Source organism: Fopius arisanus, unplaced genomic scaffold (assembly GCF_000806365.1).
Source record: "Fopius arisanus strain USDA-PBARC FA_bdor unplaced genomic scaffold, ASM80636v1 scaffold00047, whole genome shotgun sequence".
In the NCBI taxonomy this organism is placed as follows: Eukaryota; Metazoa; Arthropoda; class Insecta; order Hymenoptera; family Braconidae; genus Fopius; species Fopius arisanus.
Genome location: NW_011887786.1, coordinates 650,347 through 664,212, shown reverse-complemented (window position 1 = coordinate 664,212; position 13,866 = coordinate 650,347). Strand labels below are relative to the sequence as shown.

The 13,866-nt window shown below is 37.4% G+C and overlaps 1 protein-coding gene across 2 annotated transcripts; it reads left to right on the top strand.

The window, feature by feature from the left end:
- The first annotated feature begins 1,151 nt into the window (after positions 1-1,151).
- phr6-4 ((6-4)-photolyase) lies at positions 1,152-12,978 on the top strand. 2 transcript variants are annotated; one of them, XM_011306365.1, is made up of 10 exons: positions 1,152-1,256; positions 3,540-3,851; positions 3,937-4,188; positions 5,199-5,383; positions 6,650-6,879; positions 9,154-9,321; positions 10,268-10,408; positions 11,128-11,279; positions 11,814-12,016; positions 12,410-12,978. In XM_011306365.1, the coding sequence occupies exons 1-10, from the start codon at positions 1,177-1,179 to the stop codon at positions 12,433-12,435; spliced, it is 1,749 nt and encodes a 582-aa protein (XP_011304667.1). In that variant the 5' UTR covers positions 1,152-1,176; the 3' UTR covers positions 12,436-12,978. The 2 variants fall into 2 exon arrangements, with proteins under 2 accessions (XP_011304667.1, XP_011304668.1); XM_011306366.1 differs by having other exon boundaries at positions 1,193-1,549.
- The last annotated feature ends 888 nt before the right edge of the window (positions 12,979-13,866 follow it).

Here is a 13,866-nt window from a genome sequence, read left to right as displayed (position 1 = left end):
GTACTTCTCTAATGGAAATATTTTTTCAATTATTGCTTTTTTTGTTGTTATGCTTTTGATTGGTTATTGGTTGCTTGTAATCGATTTTATAAAAAAAAAATCGTACCTTTCATAGATTTCTTGAAGTGGAAATATTGTTTGGAAAACAATTATTAAATATTATCATGCTGTTAATAGACCTGATTTGACATGCATTTTCAAACTTTTCATTTCTATATTTCCCCCTCTCGATGCCAAATTAAAATTCACAAATTTCTCACAATCAAAAAAATTATCGGCGTCCTTTAATCTTTAATTGAAGATGAATTTGCTTTTTTTTCTCAAGTTTACGGGCATCCCACTTTCATTTCCACCGATGAATGTTGAATCTAAACCATCATCTTTTAATTTCATTTTTTTTGTAATCAAAAATAAAATGTCCAAAGACGTGCATAAAAATTCAAACCATTTTGCCCTCGCATTTCAATCACGCGCATGCGTCATCGCCCGATGTTACCCCCACTACACAAATATATGGCAACCCTTGTAATCACGTTAGGTCCCTTATAATTGGAATCTTAATAATTTCATGGCTATAGCTCCGAGCATACCTGAGGTTGCCCCCCTCTGCTCTACAGCCAACTTTTTGGGAGAAGGATGGCTCGAAGACTGCTCTATTTCTCATGACCCTGAAGTTTGGCTGCTTTCGATGGAAAAATTTTTAATGTCGTATCTATGGCGGGGTAATGAATGAATGAATGAACTTCCAATTCTCTGATAATATACTATATTTTATATGACAAATCATTTAAAAGACGAATTATTATTTTTGGGGTGATTTTGGGTGGGAATGATGATTTTCCTGATTATTTGTCATGCTAGTGGTTGCTTTGCAATTGGCTTCCTGGAAGATCAAACTTATCGGGAACAGTGAAATGAAAATTTCGTAATACTGAATGATTTACTGAAAGTAAAGATTGGTATGCAGTAGATAAAGAGTGAAGGGGATACCCGATCACAAAATAAATGTAGATGTAGCCGAGTCAAACTATGATGTTATGAGGCAATAATCCACGATGTGCCACGGCGGTTGCAACGTGACTTTGTTGATCACGTGAGTAACTTAACCAATAGCACCAGAGTCCATGCTTTCAAGTCACGTTGCAGTCGGCGTGGTACACTGACATACTGTCCTGTATGCTACAACCGCGCAACTCTTATTCTCCATACCCCCCAATTCCGTCTTTCCCAGCATCAAGCAATACGCTATGCCTTGGGTAAACCCCTGCATTAAAATTTCAAGCTGTCTTTGCTTTTGCCAACAGAACTAGACTCGTTCAACAATACTACCTTTATACTAGTTGCCAATATCACTTCGATGTTCATTTTCATTTTTCATCATAATATTAGAATTTATCCATTGGAATGCACCAGTTTTTTCCTTTTACTTCTGAAAATTATGTGATAGTGACTAGTGGAAGCACATGGATTTAATTAATGAATTATTGTGCAAAAATTTTTGTTTTTTTATCAATTAGTTAATCTAGTAGCTGTGAATACAACTGCCAAGGTTTGTGAATAATTGAGTATTTATAATTAGACGACAATAGTTTTCTCATTAGGCATCTTCAAATAACGTTAAATATTTTTGGAAAATATTATATATGATATTGAATTTTACTCCCACCTGAATTTTCACAATTGAATAATTTTTAGATGTAATACTAATTTCCGCGTTCTGAGGTGATTGATTTATTAATTGATACGTTTACGTTCTCGTCTCCATGCTGACGCGATACTTTTAGAAGATAGGTTTGATAAATATTGAAGTATTCAGTGAAATGCTTTCTCCATTCAATGGGTTTCATTGATTAATAGAAAACGTTGGAGAGTGGACATTTATTTAATCATCTTCTAGAAATTTGAGTGCGATTTGGGAAGGTTCATTTTTTGTTCAATTATATTATGATAATTCAATTGATAAACATGCGTTAATTCTATAATTGTGGGTGTACACCATAAGTAAATGATAACTTCTTGAGTCATCAGAATTGGATTCACCTTCTTCCATCCCTCTACCCATTTTTTCGCTCCGTGCTAATTGTCCATACACATTCGCACCGGATATGAATGTAGAATACATGGGTACGTCTACTTTCAGATACTAGAAATTTTTTGCCTTATTATGATTAGTTGGATTATTCGCGTGAACAATCTAATAATAGTTGCGTTGAAGTGTCGGTGAAAAAAAACCAGTCGATTATCGAATAATAACAGTTTATATTTTAATAAATTTTTGCTCTTGTATACCCTTGTGGATTATTAGGATTTCTTCCCTCTTCAACCCCCAATCTCCTGTACTGAATTCACCGAAGGGAGGGAAAACTTCATTTGAGGGAAAAAACTGCTGTGGTACAGTTGTCCTTTTGGCAGGACTACCGCTTGTTAGTGAAACTGTGAGAGTAGAGCGCTATAAATTTTGACGGCCGGTGGTTGGGATCGAACCCGGATCATTTGCATGCTAGTCTAACACTCGAACTCAGGCTCCCAACCCCCATTACGCCAATGATTATAAAAGAATGGGTCCTAGCGTATTGTGCAGGTAGTAGGAGGGGCGAGACCACGATGCTTGGGTCAGAGTGGGGGTATCGTTACGTCAGTCAGCGCGCAAAAATTTGAATTTTTGAACGAAAAATATGAATATATTTCTTGCTCTATTTTGTATTGTTAAAAAATATCAATTAATAATTTTTTTCTACATCAACAGCATTGTAAAACACTGGTGAAAAGATTTTTTATTTTTTGTTAATATTGTTTGAACACTTCCTAAGCAGTATTTGAAAAATTTAAAGGCCCACCCGTTGTGGGGGGATCCACCTTTTGATGACTCTTACGGGGCCGTCATCGCTCCTGTCCCCGATTTCGGTCGCAGATTGCTCTTGATCCTCTCTGAAATACTTCGATGATTCATTGTCTCTCTATACTTCTACTTCAATTATATTTCCTGTCCCCAATTTTGGTTGTGCAATTTTGAACTGTAAACCATTCCATCTCGAATTGTAGAGTAGACCAAATTTCAATGTAGACTGTTCTACTCCAGTTATATTTAACTTCTTTGGTGCTTTCGTCAACTTCATCAAGTGACTATTGGATTAATTGATGTGATAACATATTGACCACTTCACCGATCTTGTTAACATGTTTACTAAATGGAAATATTACAAACCACATATTACTGCACTCACAAAGTTTGCAGAAATACTTTGGAGATCAAGGATATGCATGAAAAAAAATCGTATTGATTTGCTTCTCTCTATCGATAATCGTACCAAGACTGAATCTTGTGATCATCTTCTGGTGTATCTATTAAATAGTCATCGATATGATAAATTGATAGTAGATTCTCATTCTGGGACGTATCAGAAATTCGATTGATTATTCCAATGACACACAGAATGGAAAGAGACAATTGTAGAAAGCCGATTGCATTTGATGTCTTCTCATTTCTCAACTTCGTAATTTCCATACACTGATTTGATGAAAATTTAATTTTTTTTCAGGAGAAAACTGTCGACTGAGAAGACATGGAAATCAATTTATATGGTTTACAACATCTCAGTCATCTCATGGCTACATAATAATTGTCTTAAAATGGCGGAGCGTCAACAACGTAATGAGAATCAGTTGGCATCTAATTTAAAATCATTTCCGTCTGATGCAAAACATGTTGTACACTGGTTTAGAAAAGGACTTCGGCTGCATGATAATCCATCATTAAGACATGGGCTCAATGAGGCTTCCACATTTAGATGCGTTTTTGTCATCGATCCTTGGTCGGCAGGTAGTAAGAGCATTGGGGTCAATAAATGGAGGTATAGTATATAAATGGATTTCTATGAAATAATTTTTTTTCACAAATATTTGAAATTTTTGACGCCAAATAACGAATATTAATAGGTTTCTACTTCAATGTCTGGAAGATTTGGATTCTTCATTGAGGAAATTGAATTCTCGGCTCTTCGTCATAAGAGGTCAACCAACTGATGTTTTACCAAAACTCTTTCGTGAATGGGGGACAACACATTTGACGTTTGAAGAGGATCCAGAACCATTCGGTCGGGCCCGTGACCATAATATATCAACTTTATGTAAAGAATTAGCAATATGTGTAATGGCGATGGCTTCACATACGCTCTACAAACTAGATGAGTAAGTTTTCTATTTCCTCATGACTATGTATCGCTGGAATTTTTCCATGGATGATTCATTATCATTATAATCAATACTCATCTATATCGACGAACAGAAGAAAGTCTAAACAAAACATTAATAACCATTCTAAAGACAGAGATCGATTGTCTTGCTGAATTTGTGGACAAAAAGTGGAGTAGATGAAGCCCGTAAGTTTTTCAATTCAAATCTCCCTAGACAATAAATAAAAATACAGTGATATTGCAATGCAACGGTCCACAAGCTCCACATTTGTTCATCGATCTTACAAGGACTGCAAAACCTTCGATCATTGCTTTCTTCCAGCAGTCGAAAAGTGAATACTTATCTGATTGTTATTTGACCACAAAAACTTCACGGAATCTTCATGGAAGTAACATCTTGGGCCTTATTTAAATAGCGATGATGAGCAGGAGCATATCTACATAACCCCGCGCCCCGGGGACATATCGTCTAACGGCCGGAGATGGCCCTCAAGCCTATTCTTTGGCTCTCCTCGGTAGCGTGTAGGTTCTTCATCATCTAGTCCTTAGCACTCTTTGACTTTAGGACTGGCATTGATATTATATGTGGATGCCCTTATATCTTTGTTACGCAACAGAGACTCTTCCCAATTAAATCCGGCCCCCAATCTAGTGAGAATTGAAATTTTCTTGAGTTTTATGGTACACCGTAAGGCAGTGAGGAATAGGTCTAAGTCCCTTGATCGCTTAAAATGCCTTAGCCCCCGCCCTCTTCTTTCTTTTGTGCTGAGATAATAAGTGAGAGAGTTATATTAATTACCTTACTATTTCGTTTCCGAAGTCGTGGACCAGTCCTCGGATCATAATTCCGTAAGGATTAATAATCAATTTGAAAGAATATCGTTTCTGTTTTTTTTCTCAATTTATGGAAATTCCGTTCCCTTGAAGAACGAAGTGAAATGAGGGAGCCAGTGAATACAGCAACCTACAACCATCTTCAATTTTTCCGATTATGTCTGATTTCAGAATTCTCGACAGAAATAAAGGCAAAGCTCCTTTAACATATCATCAGTTCCAAACAATTGTAGCGGCAATGAATCCACCAAGTCCTCCAGTGGAAATTGTCACTGCAGAGACCATTGGTAATGCTTATACTCCCCTACAAGAAAATCATGATGAAATTTATGGTGTGCCTACACTGGAGGAGCTTGGTAAGTGTCAAATGGGCTATGTCATTTCGGGATCTTCTTCATTATTTAGTTGGATTTTTCTTGTTCGCCATTCATTTTATTGTAAAATTCTCGAATTCGACTCATAGTGAGTCATTACTCTTAATAGGGATGTTGATAGGGATAAATCACACGTAGATACCTTAGAAATGAATATCTCTCAGGGAGAATAAACTCCTTTAGTAATTAGACGGGTTATTAAATAAATAAAAAATTTGGTAGGATCCATTATAAGTTACAAAAAGGTGACTTAACGAATCGTCGTATTACTAATTGACTGTACTTAATAAACTAATCCAGAGGCACCGAATTCACCAGTTTATATTTCATCGTGGATTTGATTGCAACAAGTTTTTATCTTCGTTTTATACCTGGAGAGGCAACGGGTGGTCGTAACCGTTGACGGCGCGAAAGGCCGACGCTGCATCCCAGTGATCCACATTATGACGAATATACATGGACATTATCCGGGAATAGTTGGGTTAATTTCTATTTCCTCAATACACATTACAACATTATCTGATTCAATATTACATGTTTTTGCATTATATGCGCCGCTTTATGTTTCCTCATATTATCTAGATCAATGAGAAATTGCCTAATGATATTTTTTAATTTAATGGTATTTCTAGAGCATAACACTACGAGTTCCGTGATTCTCTCAGAGTACAGGAAAGACTGATCACTAGACGTATGAACTTCATTCGATATAGCTTCAAAAGGGGTTTGAAGGTTGAAGGGGAATTGATGCCTTTATTCAATGATTTCGCTAGCAAAGAAAGACTTCGCTCGATACCAAAAGTATCAAATGAATAGAAATTGCAAGAAAGTAACTTAATGTATCGTCGAATTACTAACTGACCCAGAGGCAATAAATTCCGATTACATCAGGTAGTCTAACAGAGCGAAATCCAATATATGTGGATATTATCCACGAGTATTATTTTATATTTTGTAATTTTCCGAGTATTTCGAATAATACGTGCCATTTTCGTATTCTGATATGATCTAGATCAACAGGGGAATTTCTCGACGATATTTTTGGGTCATAACAATAGTCAAACTTTTCTTTTACCTAAGCAACTTATATTTTGTCATAAACACATGGACATAAAGTAATCAGGTACTAGTCCGAAGAGAGGTTAACTCACAGAAGCTGTTCTTGTTCAAACCATATTATATTAATAGTAACTTTGGTGTAGTCAACGGTAATATGAAATAAAAAGGGCTTTATTTTTTTGTTTGTAGGTTTTGACATCGAAGGTCTGAAGCCCCCAGTATGGATAGGTGGTGAGAGTGAAGCGCTGATCAGACTCGAGCGTCATTTGGAACGAAAAGCTTGGGTGGCGAGTTTTGGACGTCCCAAAATGACACCCCAATCTTTGCTACCAAGTCAAACAAGTCTTTCGCCTTATTTACGTTTTGGCTGCCTTAGTACGCGACTTTTCTACTATCAACTTCGGGCTCTCTACAAAAAGGTGAGGTGATTAGGGGAATCCTACTAATGTAAGAAGATCGTTTGGCGGGGATTTTCAAAGCTCCTTCTTCAATAGTTTGAAGCTTTAAAATTTAAACGCTTTGCAATCAATTAATTTTGGTAAAGATTTCGAAGTGTAATCTCATGAAAATGAGTGGTGTGAAGAAGCCAAATTTCTCTATGGGTACATGTCTTTGAATTGATTGTGAGTCGTATCCGTATTAACATGGTGTCCATAGATATATCGCATATTCCTATCATCTTGCTTCAACAATACCAAAAAGTTAGTATTGTGACGAATAAGATGTTTTGGGATATACATATATTGTGGCTTTATATATCATTCGCATTAAGTTCAGCATGAGTTATGAGGGTGATAGAACAAGAGATCAGTGGGAGATGAAGATTCAGTAAGATAATCAATAAATTATGTTGTTGAACTACAAATCCCCGTTTATCAATATTGTGATGATACGGTGATGCACAAAACCCGTTGAGTAGTTCGCTTGCATTCATTCTGGAGTCAGTCTTCTAGATAATGGGTGTATTGACTCGAATAATCGACAGAATCTTGCATAATGCTGATGAAACCTTGGAACGTGTATCATGAAAGAAGCTTGTTGGAGTGAGAAAATTACTGCCTGGACAGTAGCTAATGCTATGAAAACTAAAACTGCCTTAGGATTTGAATTGAAGAAGAGGAAGAAAGTTAAAGAAAGATCTACGAAATGTGGGAAACGTCTGGTAGAAGAAGATGAAGAAAACACGCAGTGGCAGTGTTGGGACAAACCAGTTGCTGTAGACAAAATCCTTAAAGTAGCAATCCATGCGCCCTGGGGATGAAATCAAGTCAGCTTTTCAGGCTGCACAACATTTAATAAAGATAATTGCAATGGTCATCTGCCTCTTTTAAGCCTTACAAAATAGGACTGGGACTTTATTTAAAACCAAGAAACTGATCAAGCTACCACACTGAGCACTCACTGATGCTGATAATGTAGATTTCTCCGAATCCATCATGATTGCACATTTTTGAGAAGTTCATATGGGGAATGAACGTCCTATTAAGGGTTGCTTGGGTTGTCCAGGATGCAAGGGATAAATTATTCCTTAGCGTTGTGTTTTCCGACGTGAACTCCAGCCGAACGCCGACTCAGCTGTAACTAAGCTTTAGTTCAGAACGCTGAACAGGATTACTCTAGACTCAGTAATACTTTGATTTATTGCCTGTAAGTCACTCAATGGCCTACAAGAATAACATTACAATATCTCATACACTCATTAATATTTGCGAGCAGGTTCGAGTTAATTGTTGGTCAATTAATAATTATTGTTAGCTCTCCGTTGCAAATAATATTCTAATTTAATATTGCAGGTGTTTTGAATTACAACAAAACACGTATCATATGCCGAAGTCGATACACGGCATCCCTAAGTGAGATACCATTAGATACTCGCCTTTAGTCTCTCCTTCATTCCCCCTCATTCCTCATAAGAAGACGCCAACAGTTATACAAAATCAAGCAAATTTTCCTTTAAGAGTTTTTACTCAGCTTCTTGAGAAACCTGATAGAGGACGGCGTCAAAGACCAAGGGTAAGTCGGCGACGGTTCGACACCAAGTACGTCTCCTCGCAGCTTCCAGTATGGCCACCCCCCAGATGACCCGTACGAGAAATATTCGGCAGACGATTATCCGTCCCCACACGGACGTCGTCATCACGGAAGGAATTCCTGGAGTCTACTCTCCAATGAATTATAAATTGGTCCTAGGCTAACCCCGACAGTCTAAACGCAGACGTGTTCTTCGAAAAATTAGATACTGGTTTCGGGGAGAAGTCTGTCTTCAACAATAATTTTGATCAGATTTTACAGATCGTTTGCGGTAAAAGAGCGGAGATTATTGATGGCAGGGGAGAAGCCTTAGTAAAATTACATAATAACAAAAACGTTCAGGCTGACCTACCTAAAATTCCATCCAGCCAAGAAGATCTGTTTGGTCGGAATGATCTTGCTCCTGTCATTCAATCATTGGGTGGCCCAGAGAATTGATAGGCCATACCTTCCTATGTCGCAAAGAAATTAACACCCAGGAGAGATTCCAATCCTTACAAGTCAAGTGGTAGTTATCAACGGCCCTCAGGAAAATCCGTTTTTTCTTCTAAGAAATCACAGGATTTTCGCCGCCACAACTCAGGAAATCGCCCTGCCCTGAAGAAGGATTTCGCCAAACCCATGCATTGGAATATTTTAACGAGGATGTTTTGTGTTTCAAGGTGAAAAAAGCGGTGCCACCACTCTCACTACACGGTCAACTACTATGGCGTGAATTTTTTTACTGTGCAGCAACAAAAAATCCGAATTTCGATCGTATGCAAGGGAACCCGATTTGCTTACAAATTCCATGGGATAAAAATCCGGAAGCTCTGGCTAAATGGGCCAATGTAAGTAAACAATCGAATTCTATGATTTTTACTCCGAAGGAGAGCTTTTGAAAATTGAAGACTATTTTTTGTCTAATTGAAGAAGTTGAAAAGATAAGCTAATAATAAGTTGAGTTAGGATTTGTGGATGATATTCTTGATAATAATCGTAATACAGATATGTAGGGATTCATACTAGAAAAGTTGTTGTCATCTCATCTCGTCTCAAAAGTTTTTATAGCTTACATTTCTATTCTTGCTTGGAGACTAACTCTTATATTTCTCCTCGACGTCTTCGGTTCGGACATTTTCCTCCTACCATTTCCACTATATTGTTTTTCAAATTTTCCTCGATACACTTAATTGTATATTCATATAAACTGATCCTCTAGTCTGTCCTAAACGTAAGAACCGTCACTTCCTGTCCTATTCTCCTTAATTTGACCGTCTACAGTTTTATTCATCTTGAACGTACACAAAGTCTCAACTGTCTCTTTTTTTCCGTATATATCCTGAATTCGTCCCTACTACTCCTGTCTTATCCATTCATCCATACTATTTCCTATCTGATTGCACAATTGACTTGCCTGATTTAATCTGTTCTTTTCGATGTCACATTGAGCTCAAAGGAGAAACATTATCCCTTCGGAAACTGGGCTAATGCTAACTTATGATGTTATTCTTTTTCGATGAGGTATTGAGTGTATCGACTTAAGTTGATCTAAGATTTAGTTACTCTGGCAAACTGCATGTCCACCAACTTAAGACGGCTGGTTTGTCACTGAAGCCCTCCTGCATTCTGATTACGGAGTTGATAGAACCTAATAACCTGACTCGATCTATATCAGCATAATTCAATATGCATCCTTCCCGATACAAGTAGTTCACACATTCTTTTGATAGTCCTTGCTTGGATGGTTGTCCTGAGGTCATTGGGTATTAATCGAAATTCGTTTGACTGTCAAAGGGCCAAACTGGCTTTCCATGGATCGACGCGATTATGACGCAATTGAGAGAAGAAGGTTGGATCCATCATTTGGCTCGTCATGCAGTAGCTTGTTTTTTGACTCGAGGCGACCTTTGGATTTCCTGGGAAGAAGGAATGAAGGTAAGATACCACATAAATTTGGATATTTTTATTGATAGTTAATGATATAGTCCAGTAGAAAATTGTGAATAATAATCACTTATAATGGATAAGCTCATCACGATATTGAAAACATAGAAGCGTCTCCTCATATACGGAATGATAGCGGCTAGGCTAGTTGAGACCAACCTGAACAGCTAATAAATAATTATGTCTCAAAGAAACATTTGCTCTAATTCATTCTAGCTAACCACGTTACCCCTTCAAGTAAGAATCTCTTTTATAACAAATTATCAGCGCGAGTATAAATTACAATGGTTCTACAGTAGGAGCTCATTTCTGCACTAACCATCAGTTCATTAATTAAAAAAATTTCATGCTTGCCTTTACCTCTGATTTGCTGAAATTAAGTCCTATACTGTAATGCAGCGGTGAGCAACCTCAGTTGTCGGAGCTACTCTAGCTCCTGACCTCCATTAGGCAAACGGGTCCCAAGCTGTTGACTGTTAAATTTAAACCATCAGCTTTTAATTCCTTTTTTTCTTAATGAAAAAGAAAATGTCCAAACACGTGCATAAAAATTCAAACCATTTAGCCGCACTTCAATCACGCGCATGCGCTATCTCCCGATGTTACCCCCACCACACAAATATACGTTAACCCTTGTAATCACGTTAGGTCCCTTATAATAGGAACCTTAATAATTTTATGGCTAGGTCTTTTCTTTATTATGTTCTAAGATCTTTGATGAGTTACTCTTGGATGCTGATTGGTCGGTCAACGCTGGCATGTGGATGTGGTTGTCTTGCAGCTCATTCTTTCAACAATTCTTCCATTGCTACTGTCCAGTCAGATTCGGGAGGAAAGCGGACCCAAATGGAGATTATATAAGGTAAATTAACGTTCATTCTTCAATATTTTTGCTCTATGAATTTCTGGCCCCTATATGGATCGAGAAGAACGGGTGCAATGGATACAATGCATTTAATGATAAGAGAACATAGCTTTCGAGATTTTTCACTTGGAGGATTTGATAACAAATAACTAATATTCAGGATCAACAATTGCAGAGAATCCTATGCCTACCAAAATACAGAAACTCTTCATCAGATACTTAATCAGCAATTTCCCAATGAATATTCATTTCTACTATTATTTAGGTTTTCTAATTTAAATGAGTGATTGTCATTGATTCGGGTCTTGTTTCGGTTCGGATTAACAGCACCTATTAAATATTAATCTGTGTCGTACAACGGCTTCTCAAATTACGAGCTCACTGATACTCCAATTCAACATTTCAGAATTATTTTTCTTCTGTGGCCGCTGATGCCGAATACTATTCACAGCAACATTTAATTTATCAAATGCTGTTGAAATTTACTCTGGAAGACAGGAATCGTAATGTTATTTACATTTACGTTTACAGGCGATATCTACCAGTCCTCAGACATTTTCCTACTCGCTACATACACGAACCCTGGATAGCACCTTTGAGTATTCAGCGTGCTGCAAAATGTATTATTGGACATGATTATTCATTGCCTATAGTCAATCATGGGCAGTGTTCGAAAACCAATATCGAAAGGATGAAACAAGTCTATCAACAATTGAAGAAATACCGTGATAATGGTGAGTGAAACAGATATCCTACTGGCTTTTCAATAGAGTTTATCACGAGATCTACTGCGCAGTCCGTGCGCCAAATTTGAATTTCGACTTCGGATTCGAGTTGACCAATAAGGAATCAGTCTTACGAGTTTCGACTCAGGCAAACTTCATTTACGTATCTCTGCTTTCATGATAAGGATTTCATGCTTACTCCTCTATCTGGCCCCATAGCGAATTGCTCCAACAATATAACATATATCGTAAGTAAAAAGATACACCAATCCGAGTTCGAAGTGATATTTCGAGACGGAATCGATTTCGAGATAGAATCATTCCCGAAATGATACCTGGCCCATATTCATATTCAAGTGCTTCCGAAATGTTAATGTCTGAAGTGTTAATTACGCTTTTCAGTTCAAGCTGGCTTGCTGTGGGTATGATCTGGAGGTTATGGATGACTGGTGAGTCGTTCTGGATCTGATGGCTCTTTCGATGCCCGGCAACGAAAGTGAGATAGTAAGACGGCAGCACATCCATAAGGCACATCTCTTACTAATCTCTAATTTTGAATGACAGCCAAATTAGGAAGGAAGGAGTATTAAGTGTAAAGCAAAGCTAACATGTTGACGAGGATTCTTCCGTTGTAATCAATAATATTTTGTGAAAAAAAAGCTTTCAAGTACCAAAAACATTAAAATGGTTACAGTGATTTGAATAACATATTTGAAAAGGGTAAATATGTGGTATAGGTCCACCAAAACCAATAATCATTGAAATATCAATTTCTCTGAGGGAAATCTATTCTTATTCTCTCGGCATCAAGAAATAAAAAGAGAAAAGAGAATGAGAAGCAACAAGGAGAAAAATACATCACCGAATAGTTCTGAGGTGAACTCTGTCGTCCCAGAAATTGCTCAGTCTGAAAGTTCGGTAATTTTTCGGATATTTTCCTTAAAGGACAATTCGGATCATGAGAGAAGCTGGTAAGAAAACGGAAAAGTCCCAGAATGCTCAGGTGTCCACAATCGCATTGTAATCTCGTTTTTTTTTTCTAGAATCACGGCACCCGATGCATAATCGGAAGGTCCCGGGTTCAAATCCCGGTCTGGACTATCCATTTTTTCAGTAATTTTTTTTGTAAAAATTATATCGAGAATTATCCTACCTAATCCAAATCCTATCCAACGATTCCTTTGACGTCACAAAAATGTGGAACCTCGCTTCGCTCGGATAAAAACGCGTTTTCGGCCACAATGACATGATTATTATTTCCGACACTGGGGATCGAACCGGGAACTTTACGAGTACTAATCGTATATCCTAACCACTAGGCTATCGCGCTATTATTATTGAGTGAATTCTGTTTTGCTTATACGATGTGTATTGGGGATATTTGTTTATTTTAAAAGGCGAAAATTAATTTAACCGAAATTTCATCTTCTTTGCTTTTAATAATTTTACTGTTAATAATAATATCAATAATAAATTAATAACCTACCTAATCCAAACTTAATCGAAGTGACTACTGGGAGACAGCACAATTTCAGGTCAGGTCGACCTGTTAAGAATCTTCTCGAAATAACTGCAGGAGTACGGATCTCAGTTTAAGTTTTGGATCACCTGATCCGAACTTCATTAAAGTGATTACAGGTGAACGGCCTCAGGTCCAGATCAAACTCACCATATCAGAACCTGATGAGAGTAGTACAGGTCAGGTTGAGTAAATCGAAGACTGATCAGTTTCTCATCAAGTTTTTCCTGATCAGTTGAAACTGACCACTGATATGTCAAGTCCTCATCAAACCTCAGAGTTTTTAGGGTACACGACACGAAAATTCACGTAATTCTACGTAATAATTTACCGGATGTTC

Coding starts and splice junctions, on each gene's coding strand:
- phr6-4 (XM_011306365.1), top strand. CDS start 1,177: ATGCTACAACCGCGCAACTCTTATTCTCCATACCCCCCAATTCCGTCT. Junction 1,257..3,539: donor AGCAATACGCTATGCCTTGG/GTAAACCCCTGC, acceptor ATTTTTTTTCAG/GAGAAAACTGTCGACTGAGA. Junction 11,280..11,813: donor CCAAATGGAGATTATATAAG/GTAAATTAACGT, acceptor TTACGTTTACAG/GCGATATCTACCAGTCCTCA.